This window comes from Rattus norvegicus, chromosome 16 (assembly GCF_021556685.1).
Source record: "Rattus norvegicus strain SHRSP/BbbUtx chromosome 16, alternate assembly SHRSP_T2T, whole genome shotgun sequence".
In the NCBI taxonomy this organism is placed as follows: Eukaryota; Metazoa; Chordata; class Mammalia; order Rodentia; family Muridae; genus Rattus; species Rattus norvegicus.
In genome coordinates this window covers 76,985,072-77,004,332 of record NC_141549.1, presented here as the reverse complement: position 1 = coordinate 77,004,332, position 19,261 = coordinate 76,985,072, and the positions used below count along the sequence as shown (strand labels likewise).

General features: G+C 50.5%; 2 protein-coding genes across 38 annotated transcripts in view; one reads left to right on the top strand and one right to left on the bottom strand.

Annotated features, from left to right (window-relative positions):
• The window catches only part of Erich1 (glutamate-rich 1), a gene marked incomplete at its 5' end in the record, with an annotated part of 52,793,804 nt that overhangs the window by 6,660,031 nt on the left and 46,114,512 nt on the right, over window positions 1-19,261 (bottom strand).
• Ank1 (ankyrin 1) overlaps window positions 1-19,261 on the top strand; it is a 179,656-nt gene that overhangs the window by 123,756 nt on the left and 36,639 nt on the right. For 20 of the 38 annotated variants that reach the window (XR_015639441.1, XR_015639439.1, XM_087588433.1 and 17 more), the window contains 13 exon segments: window positions 762-860; window positions 1,451-1,549; window positions 6,727-6,924; window positions 11,285-11,383; window positions 13,130-13,228; window positions 13,429-13,527; window positions 14,363-14,455; window positions 14,781-14,853; window positions 15,547-15,570; window positions 16,550-16,646; window positions 17,000-17,078; window positions 18,607-18,704; window positions 18,788-19,012. Coding sequence is in view for 34 of the 38 variants with exons in the window: in XM_087588433.1 (XP_087444559.1) it covers window positions 762-860; window positions 1,451-1,549; window positions 6,727-6,924; window positions 11,285-11,383; window positions 13,130-13,228; window positions 13,429-13,527; window positions 14,363-14,455; window positions 14,781-14,853; window positions 15,547-15,570; window positions 16,550-16,646; window positions 17,000-17,078; window positions 18,607-18,704; window positions 18,788-19,012 (1,382 nt within the window). In the remaining 4 variants the exon portion in view is untranslated. 38 annotated transcript variants of the gene reach the window in all.

The window sequence follows — 19,261 nt, the reverse complement described above, 5'->3', positions numbered from 1 at the left end:
CCTGGAGAGCTGAGAGAGGAGGATTACCTGAGCCCGGAAGCCTGAGCCCTACCTGTAAGACATAGCAAGACTGATTCTCAAAAAACAAACTCCATGTATTTTTAAAGAAACAATAGGCTGAGGGATCACCATATAACCTTCCTTGTGGTCATGGGACACTGTAGGCCTGTTATGTCATCTGCAGAAAGGGCACAGTCAGTCTCTGTTCCAACCAGGCTTCTTCCGTCTCTCCTGAAGCAGCTAAGGTTCTAGACATTAGCTGTAGACCAATCAGACAGGTTCCTGACATAGGGGAAGGCTCAAAGGGCTCAAGGGCTGGGAAGCAGCTTGCCTGAGGAGCACTTCCCCGGCCTGTGCACTCTCCCGAGCTACAAATGGTAATTGACTAACTAAATGGGTAAGAACCAGTGGGCCCAATACTTCAGAGAAGGGAGCAAGGCAATCTGGAGTTCAAGGCCAGCCTGGGCCACTTATTAGGTCTGTCTCCAAAGGAAAAAAAAAAACAAAGTAAACAAAAGAGACAGCCCACTGCCTCAGCAACTATTTGAGAATATAGGAGGCAGCTTTCTCTTGTTTCCTATTAGAGTTGCCCAGGTCGTACTGAGGGGGACTTGTAGTCCCTTGCAGGGTTCAAAGTGCTCAGGTCATCCTGTCCCATTGGCATTCCCATGCTGGTTAGGGTAGGAAGAGTCCTAACCATGCTTTCCACTGGGGCAGCAGCACTGCCTTCCAGGGTCCTGACAGCCTGTGTTTCTCCTCAGAAAGGATTTACCCCTCTCCACGTGGCTGCCAAGTATGGGAAGGTCCGGCTGGCAGAGCTGCTGCTGGAACATGATGCCCATCCCAACGCGGCCGGAAAGGTAAATTTGAACTCTCCTCTCCTCTTGGGTTAGAGGAAACGGGACAGAGTTCCTCCACTGGGAACCGCCTCTCTTGCCTGCACAGACTTCCAATGAGAACGGTCTCTAGATAAAGCCATCCTGACAAACCCCCTGTCCCTTAGAAGGACCTGGTACCTGCTCTGAACAAGTGTGATGACTCCATGGCCCATCTCTCCCATGGGGATGAAGGAATGGTCCTAGAACCTCCTCGAGCTGTCTCTCTCAGTGGCTCTCCTTCAAGACTGGCTTTAGGCAGATTATTTTTAAATTACTTCTTTTACAATTGTGACTGTGGAACCCAGCTCCAAGAATACACGCTAGGCAAGCTCTCTGCTATTGAGCTACGTCCCCAGCCTTCAATTAAAGAGATCTGTTTTCACTTTTGTTGTGAGGAAATGAAACCTGGGGTTTGAACATGCTGGCAAGTGCTTTATCACGGAACGATAACCGCTGGTTTTGGGCACTTCCTGTGAAAGCTGTGTTGTACACTGAAGAGTCGATCCTGGTTGACTAAATGGCTCCTTGCAAATGTGGAGCTGTTCATACTCCTCTCCTTTGTCACTCTGCAGAACGGCTTGACTCCCCTGCATGTGGCCGTCCATCACAACAACTTGGACATTGTCCAGCTTCTCCTTCCCCGAGGTGGCTCCCCGCACAGCCCTGCCTGGGTAAGAAGATCCCTACCTGCTTCTGTCTAGAGAGATGGTTTTCAAGCCTCCTAATGCTGAGACCCTTTAATGCACGTCGTGTGTTATGGTGTGCTGTGTGTTATTCTTCGTGATGTGGTAACCCCCAACGGGAAAATTATTTGTGTTGCTATTTTAATGATTATAATTTCGTTAGTGTTATGAATTATATTTGAAATATCTGATATGCAGGATAGCTAATACACTACCCCTGTGAAAGAGTCATTTGACCCTCAAAAGAGTAAGAACCCAGGAGGCAACCTCGGAGGTTTTACGTTTGACTCCATAAACACAGACGCCATCAACACACCTCAGCAAACACCAACTGCAGGATTAATGCTGCTCTCTGAGGGCTCATTGTAGGTGGGAAGTGGGTCACAGTCTCCTGACAGAGATCCCTCCCAAAGGTGGAATTCGATTTACACCCCACAAACACGTCCCCACCTCCATCAGCTACAGGGCAGCGACGCTCAGAGACCTAGTGCATGAGCGTCTTCCAGAGCCACAAGCCTTGTTTCAGAGATTTCACTCTGTGGGATTGGGACCCACTGAGTGTCCTACTCTGTTTTCCACGTGTTCTGGTGCTGGGGACAGTGGCCTGGAGGGATATCCAGGTCCCCACGAGCTCTCTGGACCTTGAAGCAAAGTCTCCTCTCAGTGTGAGGGCCACTCTGGTTTAGTCTGATGTTTGAACAGAGACATTGTGATGGAGAGGAACCCCTATAGGTTCTGCATTGATGGCATAGTTGGCTTCTGAAATGGGCTTCCATGACCCTTGTGGGACCAGGGAAGGGGAATCCAAGACCACCCCCCCAACAAAGAAAGTAAAGTTTATGTCTGTGAGAGGGAGGAGAAGACTGTGAGACTGGTGGCCAGGAAAAGAGAGTCAGGGCCAGCATAGAAGAGACATCCATGGTGCCTGCACTGGGAGCCCTTCCCTCTGACGGGACAGCCTGAGAATGATTTAGTTTCCATGCTGCCCACTCTGAGAGACTCATTCGGTGGGTCCCTATGACGTCGGTGGACAGTGCCAGTCTCACGTATGACCTCAGTCTGTTTTCCCTGCTCAGGGTAATGCTCGCCTCACCTCACGGCATCTCTCTCCTGCACACACAGCATGTCTCAGGAAGCTCTGTCCCTATTCCTGCCTCCTGTGGTAGTGAGCCCAACGTCATCGTACAGAGGCAGCCAGCTAAGATGTTGACTTACTCCTGCTTCTAAAAATAAAAAGTCAGACTCTCCTCCTCCTCCTCCTCCTCTTCCTCTTCCTCCTCCTCCCCCCATCCCCACTTACATAAAAGTAGCTGGAGCCACGTTCATGATATTTAAAGAGAGCGAAAGGCAGCTCAAAGCCTGCACAGATGGGGTTTGTTTCCATGGCAAAAAATAGTTTCCAAAGTAGTCTGGCAATTTTGTAGAATTTCACAGCAAATCCCTTTGCACCCAAACCAAACTCTCCCCTTCTCGATCTGATGCTCATGGATTCCCTCCCATGTGCACTCCTTCCCAGAGCTTATCCCCTTGGGGAAAGGAGCCTTTTACCGGCACATAGCCTGTCTGACCGCTCCCTGACTCCACAGCCCAGTTGCCATTTCTCCTTATCACCCACAAAAGGTCACCAGCCCTTTAATACCAGTTTGGGGGACGCTCTGGTGGGTTGGTTCATGTTCTGAGATGGTCAATGACTCATATATTTCAGTCTAACCCAAGGTGACCGGGAAGGTTTTGCCATCTCCAGGGCAAACTTGCCCCTGACAAATCAAGGCTGGCTCATGCCAGTGTCTTAGATGCCCATAGCCGCCCAAGTGGCCTGGGACTCCTGCTGGAACATCCATGGGTGTACTGCAAATTTCTCCAATGACTGTACCTTGGGCATAGGGGAAAAAAAAGCGAAAAGTCCTATAAGTCTTGCCCTTGTTTCAGTATGACATCTCAATCAGAAATGTTGGTGGACCCTCAGTAAGACAGTGGTGGTAAGTGAAAGTCCGGGATGGCTGGAGGACCGCTGGCCAATGTAGGGAAGCACTTGTCTGAAGACAGTTACACGCAGTAACTCTCTGCTGTGTGGGCTGAGTGGGCATGGGTCCAGGAGATCATGGCCCTGGAAGTCCCCTGGCTTGGAACTCCTTCACTTTGAACATTCCAAGGCCTGGCTACTCAAAGTGTGGTTCATGGACCAGCCCCTCAGCATTACCTGGGAGCTGGGGAGGAACTTTAGGCGCTCACACCCGATCTAGACCTTCTAGATCTGATCTAGACATTGCACACGGTCTCCAGTGCTATGCAAACACATCACAGTTCAAGAGGACCTACAGGGTCAGCTGTCCGATGTGTTGTATTAGGTAAAGCACATTACCTCTCTCTCCGAGAATAGCTTCATCACAAAATAGGATACTAATGCAGACACCTGCCTCACTTACTATAAATGATTAGGCCAATGCTCCAATAAGACCATAGAAACCGTTTGCAGCAGAGTGACCGACTGACACACCTGTAGCCTATCTTACGCCTGCTAGAGGATGAGGAGGTTTACTCATAAGAGAAACCAAACCTCTGAGAAATAAATAAAATTTATTTCTGGAAGTGGTGGTATGCCCAGCACTTAAGAGTCTGAGGCAAGAGGATGACCTCAGGTCTGAAGCCTTCCTGGGCTATATTGTAATTCCAAGCCAGCCTGGACTACACACTGAGATCCTAATAATACAGGGTGACATAGTTAACTGGTTAGATCAGCACTTGTCATTCTGTCCTACCCAGCAGTATGTGACAAAGTCACCACACACAACTGTCCTGTTCCCGTGTCTTACTTTTGGAAAGCACTTCCTTCCTTGTAAGTACATAATTATATTTGGCACACCAGAAAATTTTAGAAACAAACAAGGCAGATACTTCCTCTGCCTTTAGTAATATTTAAAAATATGCAAGGAATTCTAGGTAATGGAATATTGTCCTGGGTTGCAGCTGGCTTGAAGTAGAACCACCCCGCATCCTTGAGTCCCCCCTCCCCCCAGCAGACCCAAAGAGCAACATTGTGCCCAATAACATCAACATTTCCTTTAGAAAGTTATTAACTCTTCCACAAGACTCTCCGAGGGAGCTCTGTCTGATGTTTTAGCTGTGGGTCTCTGCATCTGTTTCAGTCAGCTGCTGGGTGGAGGCTCTCAGAGGGAGGACAGTGGTGCTAGGCTCCAGTCTGCAAGCATAACGGAGCACCATTAGTGGTGTCAGGGATTGGTTCTTACTCACGGGATGGGTCTCCTTGGGCCAGTCATCAGTTGGCTCTATCTCCCTCAGTCTCTGCTCCAACTTTGTACTTCTTGTAGGCAGGACGAATTTTGGGTTGAAGGTTTTGTGTGTGGGTTACTGTCCTTATCCCTCTACTGGGAGTCCTGCCTGGCTACAGGAGGTGACCACCTCAGGCTCCATGTCCCCCACTGATAGGAGTCTCAGCTAGAGTCACCCTCACAGACTACCTTGGAGCCTTCTCATTCCCAGTTCTCTGGAGATCTCTCTCTCTCTCTCTCTCTCTCTCTCTCTCTCTCTCTCTCTCTCTCTGTTTGTGTGTCTCTGTCTCTCTCTCTGTCTCTCTCTGTGTGTCTCTGTGTCTCTGTCTCTCTGTGTGTTTGTCTCTGTCTCTCTGTCTGTCTCTGTCTGTCTGTCTGTCTGTCTGTCTGTCTCTCTCTCTCTCTCTCTCTCACACACACACACACACACACACACACACACACACACAGACACCAATTTCTGTTCACTCTTCTGTACCTCTCTCCCTGGCACTTCAACCTGTTCCCCGTTGTGGGAAGGACTGAGGGACCCGGATGGGATAGAGACTCCACAAGACCAACAGACTCAACTAACCCAGACCCTTGGGGGCTCTTAGAGACTGAACCACCAACCAAAGACTATACATGGGATGGACCTAGATCCCCCGCACACACACATATGTAGCACATGTACAGCTTCATCTTCATGCAGGCGTCCCAACAACTGGAGCTAGGGCTGTTCCTGACTCTGTTGCCTATTTGTGGATCCCGTTTCCCTGCCTAATCCTGCAGTGACTTGATGTGTCAGGGCAGATTGGTACCCAGGGGGACCTCTCTCCTCTCAGAGGAGGAGAGGGTTCATGGGGGAGGGGCTATGAGGGGGGAACTCAGAGTAGAGGGGAGTCTGTGATCAAATGTAAAGTAAATGAATAAATAAATTAATGGGGAAATGAAAGTTTTAAGGAGAGCAGGACTGGGCAGTGGTGGCATACGCCTTTCATACCAGTACTTGGGAGGCAGAGGCAGGCAGATCTCTGAGTCTGAGGCCAGCCTAATCTACAGAGTGAGTTCCAGGACATGTGAGGCTACACAGAGAAACCCTGTCTTGAAAAAAACAAAGGGTAAGAGAAAAGAGAAATACATACCTAAGAGGAAATGTTAGCTTCTCAAGAAACAGCCATCCTGGGGTTGGGGATTTAGCTCATTGGTAGAGCGCTTGCCTAGGAAGCGCAAGACCCTGGGTTCGGTTCCCAGCTCTGCAAAAAAAAAATAAAAAAAAAGAACCAAAAAAGAAAAAAAAGAAACAGCCATCCTTTTAGGTTTTTCGAGTCAGAGTCTCACTCCGTGGCCCTGGCTGGCTTCAGGCCCACCCTGCCTCAGTCTCCAGAACACTGACTGGGATTACAGATGTGTGTCATTGTATATGTTTCACAGTTTCTTTTTGGGGCTTTGAGTCCTTGTTCGGGAGGGAGAGATGGGACTCTTTAACTCTTATCTACCTTGCCTTCAAGCTGGAATCTGAATCTTGCTTGGAAAAAATGTTTCCTGCCCAACAGCTCATCTGAGAAAGGTAGTTTAGTCCTAATGCGATGAAAGAGAACAGACACCTGCCAGCTCTGGGAGCCTGCAGATCTGGGAGCCTGCAGATCTGGGAGCCTGCAGATCTGGGAGCCTGCAGATCTGGGAGCCTGCAGATCTGGGAGCTTGCAGACCTGGTTCCAGATGCCATAGCTTGTCTGTTTGCTAATTCATTAACACGCTTTCCTTGATGACAGCAGCCTAGCTCAGAGGCTGAGCCAGGCCCAGCCCTCCCTCTGTACCCTCAGTGCCATACCTCAGTGATGTCATTACCTCAGCTGTTGGGTTCCTGCGCTCAACGGCCTCCTTTTGTTTCAGAATGGCTACACCCCTTTGCACATCGCAGCCAAGCAGAACCAGATAGAGGTGGCCCGCAGTCTACTGCAATACGGAGGGTCCGCGAATGCAGAGTCTGTACAAGGAGTGACCCCGCTTCACCTGGCTGCCCAAGAGGGCCACACGGAAATGGTCGCTCTTCTCCTGTCAAAGCAAGCCAATGGCAACCTGGGGAACAAGGTAAGGCCTTCTGAATTTGCCCTGCAGCTTCAATGTAGGTGTAGGCTTCTAGGCTAAGCACGTACTCACCAGTGCTCTGCTTCTGCATGAGGTAAGTGGGTGAGCTCCTAGTAACAGCTCTAAGCTACACCCCAGTGTTCCACTGAATCCACAGCTGGCTGGTAAGGTAGTGAGACCCTGAATTTTTGTAACCTTACTGTGTCATGGTGCCTTTCTGTACTCCTTTGAGGATCTTCAAGAAGACTGCCATGGAAACCCAGAGTCTATCTGCCCCGGTGTGGGCCAGCATCTCTATGTTGCTGTCATTATTTAAAAAATGGAATCTGTTATCCCGTGCTATTGTCGGCACCGTAGGGCCACATGGCATCTGCAGGGTACCTTCATCTCAGCGGCAGCCAGTCCAGTGTGGCATCACGGTACATCATCCTCTGGCCCCAGTGGTCTCTCCGCCTCCATAGCTAGCGGCCCTCTCCTGATTATCTCTCTGCCAGCCAGGAACTCTCTGGTCCCAGCTACCCAGTAAAATCAGGACACTAGAGGTCCAGCAGTGGCTGGCCTATCTTGGCTCCCTGTTGAGGATTCTGCCCACATTCCCAGCAACTGCCCCCTTCTAGTTATAGTATAAACTCCCAACAACGCGTTAAAATCTAGACTCAATAAGCTGTAATTTGGCAATCAGATTCATATGTTAAATTCTCAATCCCCAATACATCCACACAATAAACTCACAACCAATTGATAAAGATAAAATCCGCCCACCTATATAAGATAAATTGACCTATAGAAATCCACCCCTTATGAAATATTCATAACCACCTGTGGCCATTAAAGCACCCAGATCTGGGTCGTCCTTCTCTGTCTGTCTCCATCCTGATTCTTCTTCCTTCTTTCCTCTTCTCTCCCACCTTACCAAAACTCTGTCCCCGCCTTACTTTTAAACTGTCCAATTGTGGGCCTTGACCTAACTTGTGCCAGCCCTCACCTGCATATGGACATCAACCTACATCTGTGTGCAGGAGTACTTTGCATAGTTTGGTACTGAGTATCTACTTTCTGTGGTGGAAGATGCATTTTTCCTCAGTGCTATCCATCCTCTTTGGCTCTTATAATTTTCCCATGTAACAAGCCGGGCCGGGTGGCACATGCTTCTAGTCCCACTGATGCCAGTGACACAGAGACAGGAGAAGCATTGAAGCCCACTGACCAGCTAGCAGAAAGCAGTTCCTCAAAGGTAAAATGCACAGCTCCCAAAGACTGACACCGCGGTTGGCCTCCGACCCCTCAGACATGCACATGGGCATGTCCATCTGCACACGAACCCAAAGCGGACCTCCACACTGCATGATGTCACTAGGGACATATTGCTTTGTTTCTTTGGGTCCACAGCCTATCTAGTCTCAGGTTGTTGGTCACCCCAAGAACGGGTCAGGCACACGGGTTCTGTTTCATGAGGTGGGCCTTGAACGTAAACAGAAAGTGGTTGGTCACTCCTACAATGTCTGCGCCACCATTGAACCAGCATATGAGGCAGGCCAGTCGTCACTGTAAATCACAGAGTTTGTAGCTTGGTTGGCATTGCCCTTGAGCATGCAGACGAGTTCCTTCCAGACCTATAAATACCAATCAGTAGAGGTCAAAGGTCTAGTTAGGCATCAGCTTGACCTCTTACTCAATGTCGTATGTGACGTTGTCTTCACCAATAGGGACTCACCATTAGTTTGCAAAGAGGAGCCAATAGCTTTGGACACAGCCTGGGACTCATACAATGGCCCTTTGCCACCTGGGGCTTGTCTCCTCCATTATCTGGTGACTTCCTTTAGATTCCTTTTGACTATGTATAAATCTTAAGAAGCTTTTCCCAATCTTCCGAGCAGCCCTTAGTGTCAGTCTTTCCCTGCACTTCCTCCCTTACCCCACCCCCTCTATTTAATTCTCCCATTCCAGTCTCCCCACTGTGTCTCCGTAACTATTCATTCTATTTCCCCTTCCTTGGGAAAACCTCCTTCCTCCCTAGTCCCTCACCCTCTATTGTGATTACCCTCTATACAGATTACCCTCTCTATAGAACCTCTATTGTGTTATGGATTGGCAGGACCCATGGCTATCGAAGGCTTGAAAGCTAGCATGCACATATAAGAGAAGACATAGCACATTTATCTTTTGAGATCGGGGTTACTCCATTCAGGGCTATCTTTTTTTAACTTTATCCATTTACCTATAAATTCCGTTACTTAATTCTTTAACAGCTAAATAATAAATATTCCGTTGTGTGAATGGACCACAGTTCCGTTGTCCGTTCATCTCTTTGGATGTTTAGGCTGTTTTCCGGTTTCTGGGTATTATGAGTAGAGCAGCAGTGATCATGGTTGAGCAAGTTCCCCTGTGGTAGGATGAGGAGTCCTTCAGGTGTATCCCCAAGACAGGCATAGCTGGATGCTGAGGTGTCCACTCCCAGCTTCCTGGGGAACCACCACACTGAACCGCATGGTGGCTGTACACATTTACACTCCCAGCAGCAATGAAAAAGTGTGCCCCTTACGCCACATCCTCACCAGCATGACCTTGGCCATTCTGACAGGTGTAGCTTTGATTTCGATTTCTCTGATGAACCCTAACCCTAGTGTCTCTCAGACCTTTGTGTTTCATCTTCGTGAACTCTGATCAACTCTGTCCCCCACTGTAATTGGGTTATTAATTTTCTTGTAGTGGGTTTTTTTAAAAAGCTCTTTAGATACTTTAAATATTAACCATCTATTGGGTGTATTATTACTAAATACCTTTACCCATTTTGTAGCCTTCAAATTCTTGGGGGTTAACCACACCCACAAAAATGCAAGAAATAAATAACCCCAGACCAGCAAGCCTATCAAAAGAGCAGGGTGGGGAAACCATACCATAGCAACCAGATAAAAAGAATCAATAAGCATTCAGTATTAATGATCTCAGTTCACCAATAAGAAAACACAGAAAGGTTAGAAACAGGACTCAGACCCTGGGCAGCCTTAGGAAGTACAAAGGTAAGTGGAGTTATTTGATGGGGAGCCAGGGTTTGGATTCAGCCCATGGACTAAAGCAAACTTTTCCAACAGTTTTTGTACACGTTTCCACATGGCCATCCACACCTTGACACACCACTATCTGTCTTAGTCAGGGTTCCTATTCCTGCACAAAACATCATGACCAAGAAGCAAGTTGGGGAGGAAATGGTTTATTCAGCTTACACTTCCACATGGCTGTTCACCACCAAAGGAAGTCAGGACTGGAACTCAAGCAGGCCACAAAACAGGAGCTGATGCAGAGGCCATGGAGGGATGTTACTTACTCTTACTTCCCCTGGCTTGCTCAGCTTGCTTGCTTGCTTGCTTGCTTGCTTGCTTGCTTTCCTTCTTTCTTTCTTTCTTTCTTTCTTTCTTTCTTTCTTTCTTTCTTTCTTTCTTTCTTTCTTTCTTTGCTTTTTTCTGGAGCTGAGGACCGAACCCAGGGCCTTGCGCTTGCTAGGCAAGCGCTCTACCACAGAGCTAAATCCCCAACCCCTTGCTTTCTTATAGAACCCAGGACTACCAGCTCAGGGACAGCACCACCCACATTGGGTCCTCCCCTCCTAATCACTAATTGAGAAAATGCCTTACACCTAATCTCATGTTGGCATTTCCTCAAGGGAGGCTCCTTTCTCCATGATAACTCCAGCTTGTGTCAAGTTGGCACACAAAACCAGCTGGTACACTATCCTCATGAGAAATCTGATGAGAAGTCCAAGAATGCGATCCTCTTACTCCCAGAGTGGCCCTCCATACAGTGGCGTGAGCTGTGGGTCAGTGGTGGTAATTCATGCTTTCAGAAGCTCCAGAGGGCTTCCACATGCATGGTGCTCTCTCAGATGCTGCCTGCTCTGCCCTTGAGAAAAGCCAGTGGTAGCCTGTATCATCTAGATAGAGTAAGAAACCAAGGCACCTGTGCTTACCATGGAACTAACAATTATGACAATTGAGTCTTCATTCAGTTAATTTATTGTCTGTGGTTGCCAGCCCCAACCACTGCTTATTTTAAAATTTTATTGGAACTCAGCCATGGCCAGCGGTTTCCATGTTGGTCAGAACTCCTTGTTACCAACAAGGGTTGGCCGAGTCACAGTCCTCATATTAGCAGTCTGGCCTCGAACAGAAAAAGCTGCCAGACCCTTTCCTTAAGTTAGTCACCTGACATTCAGGAGGCCCAGGCTAGAAAAAAATGTTTACCAAATGACCAGCCAGATAGCTAGTTGGGGCTGCACAGACTTGGGGAATTCAAGCCTCCCAGCTCTGTCACTGCAGACTGGAATTCTCCGCTGGTTCAAAGCTGATGCACATCTGTTTCTGTTTAGAGTGGACTCACTCCTCTCCACCTGGTAGCACAAGAAGGCCATGTTCCAGTGGCGGATGTGCTGATTAAACATGGCGTCACAGTGGATGCTACGACCCGGGTAAGGCAGGCAACCCCATGCTTGTGTCTGTAACTGCTGGCTCCCTCCCTTAGCTACATTCTCCATCACAGTCCACCCAGGCGTACCGCCTCAAACCTCATACCACCACAGAGGCACGCCCTCACACCTTGAAATCGTCTCCCTCGTGGAGACAAGAACCCTTGAGGATCAACACTGTTCTGCCTCTCCCCGAGTCTGGAGACACCAGCATTTATGATCACTGTAACTGGGGATTCTTTTAGTCTGCTGGGTCTTTGAGTCCGTCATAAGAACTTGGAAGGGTGTCTACCCATGATGTTAAGTCTGGTCTCACGCGTGTAGTTAGCATGTGAGGAACACCAGGATTTCTCTGAGTTGCTCGGAAGTACAGCTCCTTTTATGCCAAGATCGTGTTGAACGGGGTTTCCCTTTCCCCTCAAGCTTTCCGTGGCAAAGAGCCCTGTGTTGTGGTGCGAGGGTGAGTGTGTGGTACACAAGCGCACTGCTCTGTGCAGTTGGCAGTGACAGGACGGAGTCACAAAAAAAAAAAAAAAAAAAAAAAAAAAAAAACCCAAGACATCCAGAATAAGAAACTGGCAGTCCAGAGGGAGAACAGAGCACCTCCAGCCGGTGGAATAAGGAACTGCGTGGAAAAGGAACACTGGTTCCTTTTGTGTCAAGAAAACTGCCTTAAGTAGAAGGGATGTGGGACACAACTGGGGTAGAGTTTGCCTAGCCCTGTGCACCCCCAGTGCTGAGAAAGAAAAACCACCCCAAAAGAAGGAGCAGAGTAATGCCAGCAGCAGCAGCAGCAGTGTGCACACACGTACCCCAGTTCAGAGGCTCACTGCCACCATGTTGTACTGAAGACACCCCAAGGAGAGCTGCCTACAGCTTCAGCCAAGATCTCTTTGGAGCCCAAGGGTGTCCTCGACCTAGTTCAGTCTTTTGGGGTCCTTCGCCAAAGGACCCTGTTCTAGAGGTTAGAGCTGCCCCACAGATTACAAAGCCATCCCAGGACACAAAGGTCCAACCCACAGGGTCTGCGTCAAGAGGGTCTCTGGAATCACCGGCTGGCTCCCTAGGGATATGTATGACCATTTGGGCACAACACCAAAGTAATCGATGGGAGCTGGGGCAGGGTTTGAACGTGGAGGGTGTGGCGCTGACTTGCGAGAGACCTGGATTCATCCCTACCAAAAGCAAACAAAACGAAAACCGATAGGAAATTAGCACGCCAGCCCACAGTCACACGGATGACCATGGCGCATCACTTTGTTCATGGTCAGTCCCCACAAACTCGAGTGACCCGGGCAGCACCTGTATGCTTTTGGTGAGGCCCCGCCCCTCGTGCAGACGAAAATGAGTCTGCCATTGTTAACCATTGGCCCGACAGTGCATGGCTGTCTGTCCTTCCAGCACTCCTCTGAACACAGGCCAGCTTGTTACCCACTCCTTCTGAAAAGAATGCGTCTTAGATCCTGGTGCGGCTCTGTCCAATCCCCGGGTGCCTCTCTTAAGAGCTGCCCCGGCTTCATGTCAGTTGTCCTTGCTCATCCCCTGGGCTAGCAGCTTCCCCCCCAGCCCTCTCTTCCAAGTTCATGTCTGACACCAAATCCCGCCCCTTCTCTAAGCAGCATCAGTGCTGTCTTGAGGTAGCCGTCTCCCTTCCCCGAGGTTGCCTTCCCTCCCTCGCTTCTGTGAGGATTCCATTCTAGCGTGGCTCCGGTGGAGCCTTGCCACCTACACTCATCGCTTGCCTTCCAGATGGGTTACACCCCACTCCACGTGGCCAGTCACTACGGAAACATCAAGCTGGTGAAGTTCCTGCTACAGCACCAGGCAGATGTCAACGCCAAGACCAAGGTACGTGGGTGCCTCACACCCAGCTCCCAGGCTGGGCACTCACTTGGGAAGCAGCCGGAGCCACTCGAGGCCCCGCCTCAGTCCTGAGCTCTGAATCTAAAGGAGATGGGGGGGGGATGGTAGACGGAGTCTGGAGTTTGTAGGCAGTCCTCTCCCACAGCAGTTAACTGATCCTGCCAAATGTCTGCCTCCCTTCATAGCTAGGGTACAGCCCCTTGCACCAGGCAGCTCAGCAAGGACACACGGACATTGTGACATTGCTCCTGAAGAATGGTGCTTCTCCAAATGAGGTCAGCTCGGTGAGTACCCACCCAGTCCCACTTCAGACAGCTCAGGGTGGGGGCATCCCTAACTACAGAGGTTGCTGGAAGCCTGGAGTCTGGACAGCACTGCGCACCATGATGCTGTAGCTGCCTTGCGTCTTCCAGGGCTTAGACACTGGAGTGACCATAGAAAAGCTTTTCCCCATGCCATGCCTCCTCTCCTCTGGCTTGTACCTGTCTCTGCTGACACACCTTCTGGTGTGTTTGAAGCTACCTTCTGTGTGACACGAGTAGGCAGATTTAAGTGCCTCAAAGACACCCCTAGCAGCCCTAGAGACTGTGGCTCCGGGTGAATGCCCTGTTCTCACTGTGGGGTTTGTAGGGTTACCTGCAAGGCTGTTCCTGGCTTGGAAAGCTGTGGACCCTTGCCTGCCTGCAGATGTGTTTGCTGAGGGTTTGCACAGGGCTGAAGCCACGTGGAGCCCAGGCACATTCTACAAGCAGAGAACTTCACAGAGAACAAAAGCTTCAGCACCATGCAATTTTCGCTGATCCGTGCTGCCAGCTGGCTCCTGGGGCTTCCTTACTGGCTCCTCCCCACAGTGCTTGCCTGCCCTCAGGGGAGGGAGGTACCCTGTTCTCCTGTCAAGGCCATATACTCAACAGCGAGGGCTCTCAGTTTGTCCTATTCTCCTTCCTGCCTTGTGCCGTCTTTGCGGCCCCAAGGGTCACACACTTGTACACATACATCTTCCTGGCTCCAAGGCCCAGTCTGTCCTTGTGGGCCCTTCTGAAGACTCCCAGGGAACCCAGTCTGTGCTCAGGAGATAGACTCTCCTCTCTGACTCTGCCTGTCTCTCCTTTGTCCTAGAACGGAACCACACCTCTGGCAATAGCCAAACGTTTGGGCTACATCTCTGTAACAGACGTGCTCAAGGTGGTCACAGATGAAACCAGTGTGGTGGTATGTCCTCATCCCCTACCCCAGCACAGCCATGGGCCCTGAGGGTTACTGTCCAAAGCCAATGCCTCCCGCCTGGTAGGCACTGTCTAGCTACAGGTGGGACATACTGCCACCTAGTGACCAAAGAATTGGATGGGCTTGCAGAAACGGCGAGGAAATGGGAAATCTGGGCATGAACTTCCAGATCAAATGCCTCCTAGGCCTGGCTTTCCTTGGCAACATACCTTTGCCATCACCTTTTCTGGCTGTTCATTTGGGGCAGTAGCTGGGCTGAAACAAGTGTGCCCTGCTCCTTGGTCCCAGCCCCTGGCCTTTCTCTTTTCAGTTAGTCAGTGACAAACACCGGATGAGCTACCCTGAGACAGTGGATGAGATCCTGGATGTGTCTGAAGATGAAGGTAAAAAATCTTTGTGAATGAACTCAGTCAGGCTCCATTAGCTCAGGCATCCCTCAGAGTCCCTGGAGACCGGAACTAACCGAAACATACAAGTATACATTGTAACTCGGGAGATGCGCTTCTTACAAACATTGCCTATTGACAAAAATAAATCCTTTTCGGATGATCTAAGGTGAGGGAAACCTGAGAACTTAGAGGTTAACGTTTTAGATCTCAAGTCTTCACGTGCAAGTTAGTTAGTAGGTTTGCCGCAGTTGCCGTTGATCCAAGGTGGGTCTGCTCAAGGCAGGTCCAAGAGCGGGCAGCAGCTGCTGCAGCATCTGGCTGCTGTTCCCCTCCAGCCTCAGTAAATGATAAGGCAGGTTGATCAGACTGACACTGCGTGTTGGTCAGCTGTCCTTCTGACCCTGTGGTGGGGCAGAAAGTTTGGAGTCTTCTCCATGACCACTGAGTGATTAAGGTTTCAACTCTGTGATCTCCAGGGAATCTTTCACCCTCTTTCTCACCCCCAAGTAAACCCCAAACGGAGGGAACACAGGATAGCGGGATGGGCTTGTTCCGTGGCCCCTGTTCTGTCTGGAGTTTGGTGGTTGTATGCCGGTCCGCTAGACAGTTCTAAACGTCCCCTTCTTAATAACGTGCCTCTCGCTTTACTGGGTCTGACGCTGTCATTCCTTCAACTCTGCCTGCCAGGAACTGCTCACATATCTTTAACGGGTATGAAATGCTTTCTGTTCCCTGTGGTCTTTCTCACCAGAGCACATCCCACCATAAACACACGAGTCCTCACTAACCCATCCCTGCTTCTCATCCTCCGCAGCCCCACGCAGGGCCCGGAGCTGACTAAACACCATGAAGCCACCTCTGTATCTGTGCTCGTGCCTCCGTGTCTGTGCTCATCTTGCATGAACCGTTCTACTTCCACCGTGTCGGCTCCAGATCACAGGGCCAGGGCCCCTGAGGCAGAGAGAGTCATGACAGGGCCCGGGCCCAAGCCGCTCGCTGCTCTAGTCATGCCACGAAGGGAAGGAAGGGGTGTGCAGGTTGCCAATTTAGGTTCGACTGCAAACAATAAATCCAGGATGCGGAATTTGCAAGATATAGAAATAAAAATGGAAACAAAGGGGTTTCAGAAGCAAATTAATGCTGCAGCCTTGGGTGAACAGATCTGTGCTGTTTTCCCCTATGTAATGCAGGTTGGAACAGTCTGTAACCTAGGCAGGGTGTGGTAGGCCATGCTTCTGATCCCAGCATTCAGGAAGGAGAAACAGGCAGATCCTTGAGTTCAAAGCTAGCTTGGTCTACAAAGCAAGTTCCAGAGTGGGGCTGGGGGGAGAAAAGAATCATTTGTGACTGTGACTCCTTTTGTGGCACTATTTTTACACTCCGAGGGAGCTATTGTGTAAGGGTGAGCGCACCAAACGAACAAACAAAAAAACCTTCTTTCTGGCTTCGTTGGTTTCCTTCCTACAAAACTAGAGAGCATAGGGGCTAGGAACTGGCCTCCCTGGGTTTTAGGGTTGGAAGAACAGGACGGGGAATCTCTGTGGCGAGCAGGCCCTTGGGGCGCCAGAAACCAAAAGCACCCTCCACTTTTGAGGAGATACTGAGAGGCGGACCGGGAAAGGTGCTTGTTAAGAACAAGAGATTTTTCTCAGTCTCCAGCCTGCCCCTCACTCGAGCTCCTGGGTTTCAGGTGACGAACTTGTCGGCTCGAAGGCTGAAAGGCGGGACTCCCGGGATGTGGGTGAGGAGAAAGAGCTGTTGGATTTTGTGCCGAAGCTAGACCAAGTGTAAGATGGGCTCAGTCGGGGAGGGAGGATCATGCTGTGGATGGCCAGGTGCAGCTCTGGGACTCGGAGTAGAAATGTAGGTGAAAGCCAGGTCCTGGGGGGCGCTGGGGATGGAGGGGCTTAGACGAAAGCCAGGCCTGGGTGTGCCTAAGGAGGGAGAGACACATGTGCAAGGGGGACGTGGGTCAGCCTGTAGATAAGGGAGACATTTTATCACCTGAGGTGATGTGAGGGGTGAATGGCCCAGGTTGTTACAGGTGTACTGAGGCCTGTCACGTAGGTCTCTCAGGAATGATGCCAGGGTCTGCTTCAGATGTGCTGCTCTTTGACTGTCCGGTGTTCCTGCTTCGTAGGGTGGAATCCCCAGCCATCCCAAGGATCCCTTGTGTCACGCCTGAGACTGTTGTGATCCGATCCGAAGATCAGGAACAAGTAAGGAGAGCCTTGCCTCCGCCTCCCACCACAGGGATTGAGGACATTTCCATGACTGTGTTTGTATGACCCGGGGACAGTAGGAGTTAAAGTATAAAAGTTCAGGGCGTGATGGGGTTGGGGATTTAGCTCAGTGGTAGAGTGCTTGCCTAGCAAACGCAATGCCCTGGGTTTGGTCCCCAGCTCCGAAAAAAAGAAAAAGGAAAAAAAAAAGTTCAGGGCGTGGACAGAGCACATTCAGACCCATGACTCTGTGCATTCTGTAGAACTCAGTGCAGATGGCGTGCCCGGCATATCCCCTGTGAGTCCTGGGAGCTCAGGGCACTCAGGGTGAGAGAAACACTATCAGAGCATGCAGTGATGCAGGAAGATGACTCGGGCCATGCAGTCATGTGACCAGGAAGGAAACCTTCCTCGTGTGGTGCAGCCCGTGCAATGAGGCTCTGATATGTCAGCTTCCTCTCTCCTGAAGGGATGGATGGCTGTGCCTTTCCTCATCTTCCCTCAGAGACCCCAACACTGACAGAGGGGTACCAGGGCACTGTTCTCAGTAGAACTGGTGTTCGTGACAGAAGCCTGGTTTGCTCCTTTTTAGCACTCCACTTGAATTTGTCCAGAAGGTTAGAGATAGTGGATTAGTGGATGAGAGTGTGTTCCTACAGTTTAATCTCAAAGATTAGGCCGTTGGTGCTTTCTCCAGAGCAAGAACATTTCCTGGGAGATGAGAGGGTTGATGCGGTGTTGAAGGTTGGCCATGTCTGCCCTAAGGTCTGACAAGGTGGCCCGATTCCCTTCCCTGACTCCACAAAGGGATATGAAAGTACGTTAGGGTATCATCAGTACAAAACAGCGGTGCTGTGCATTGGAGAGGTCGTCAGATGGGCCCTGCTCCTGCTGTGACCTTACCCCCAGATGCTGTCAAAGCAGCATGAACAAGCCCAGGGGACTGGAGTGAGTCTTGCTCTGTAACCATCCCATTCTCCCTGTCTCCCCTGCTCCCCACCGCCGCAGAGAGCCCCAGCATCTCTTTCCAACTCTCTGCTTAAGTCGTAAACCCCATCAGAGGGGGATACTGCATTTCTAAGTGCCCACCCTGGGCTCCAGATAAGGAGGTTGGGTTCAGTCGTGTCCTGCGAGCTGCTATCAACTCTGAGTGTGGACTGAGACACATGGGTTCTCATGAAGCAATGAATCATCTCCTTCCACCAATGAGAAGTGGGAAACCCCACAAGCCCGGTGGGTTGGTTCACCTCACAGACCCCCTCAGACACACAGCAAGTAGCCATGAGGTGTCGATGCAGGACGGGAACGGGTAGGGGATGCAGGAGAGAAGGGTAGACCGGTGAGCATCAAGCAGGGGATAGAAAAGCAGCGAGAGACCCTGAAGGCGAACAGAAACCAGGCTGCTGTAGAGGTCAAAGTTCATTTCCTGGAAGCGGTCCCTTCGGTCAAGCCCCAGGACTCGGCACGTATTTGGATATCCTGGAGATGTAAGATAAGAGACAGGAGGCCCTCTTCTCTCCTGCAGGCATCTAAAGAGTATGATGAGGACTCACTCATTCCCAGTAGCCCAGCCACAGAGACCTCAGACAACATCAGCCCCGTGGCTAGCCCCGTCCACACAGGGTGAGTATTGAGATCTGGGACCCACTTCTTTTCTGCCCTTGAGAAGGAAGTCAAACCCATTCACGATCTCCCTGTGCTTCTAGGTTTCTGGTGAGCTTCATGGTCGATGCCCGGGGAGGATCCATGAGAGGAAGTCGTCATAATGGCCTAAGGGTGGTGATCCCTCCCCGGACATGCGCAGCACCCACTCGCATCACCTGCCGCCTGGTTAAGCCCCAGAAGCTAAGCACACCGCCCCCGCTGGCTGAGGAGGAGGGCCTAGCCAGCAGGATCATTGCACTGGGACCTACGGGGGCCCAGTTCCTTAGGTGAGAAACACCCTCATAGAGAACGTGTGCAGCTGGTGTCTCCAGCCAGTTCCTGCCACTTCAGCCGAGCCTCCCCAGGTCCACCCAACGGAGGCAGAACCCAGCATCTCATCCCTCTGCTGTGATGACAGTCTTGCCTGTCTCTCTCAGGCCCATGAAAGAGCTCACGGTCCTAGGGGAGCCCACTATTCTCAGAAGTATGAGAACACTAGAAAAGAGAATAGAGGACAAACTGGCCATTAGGGGCCC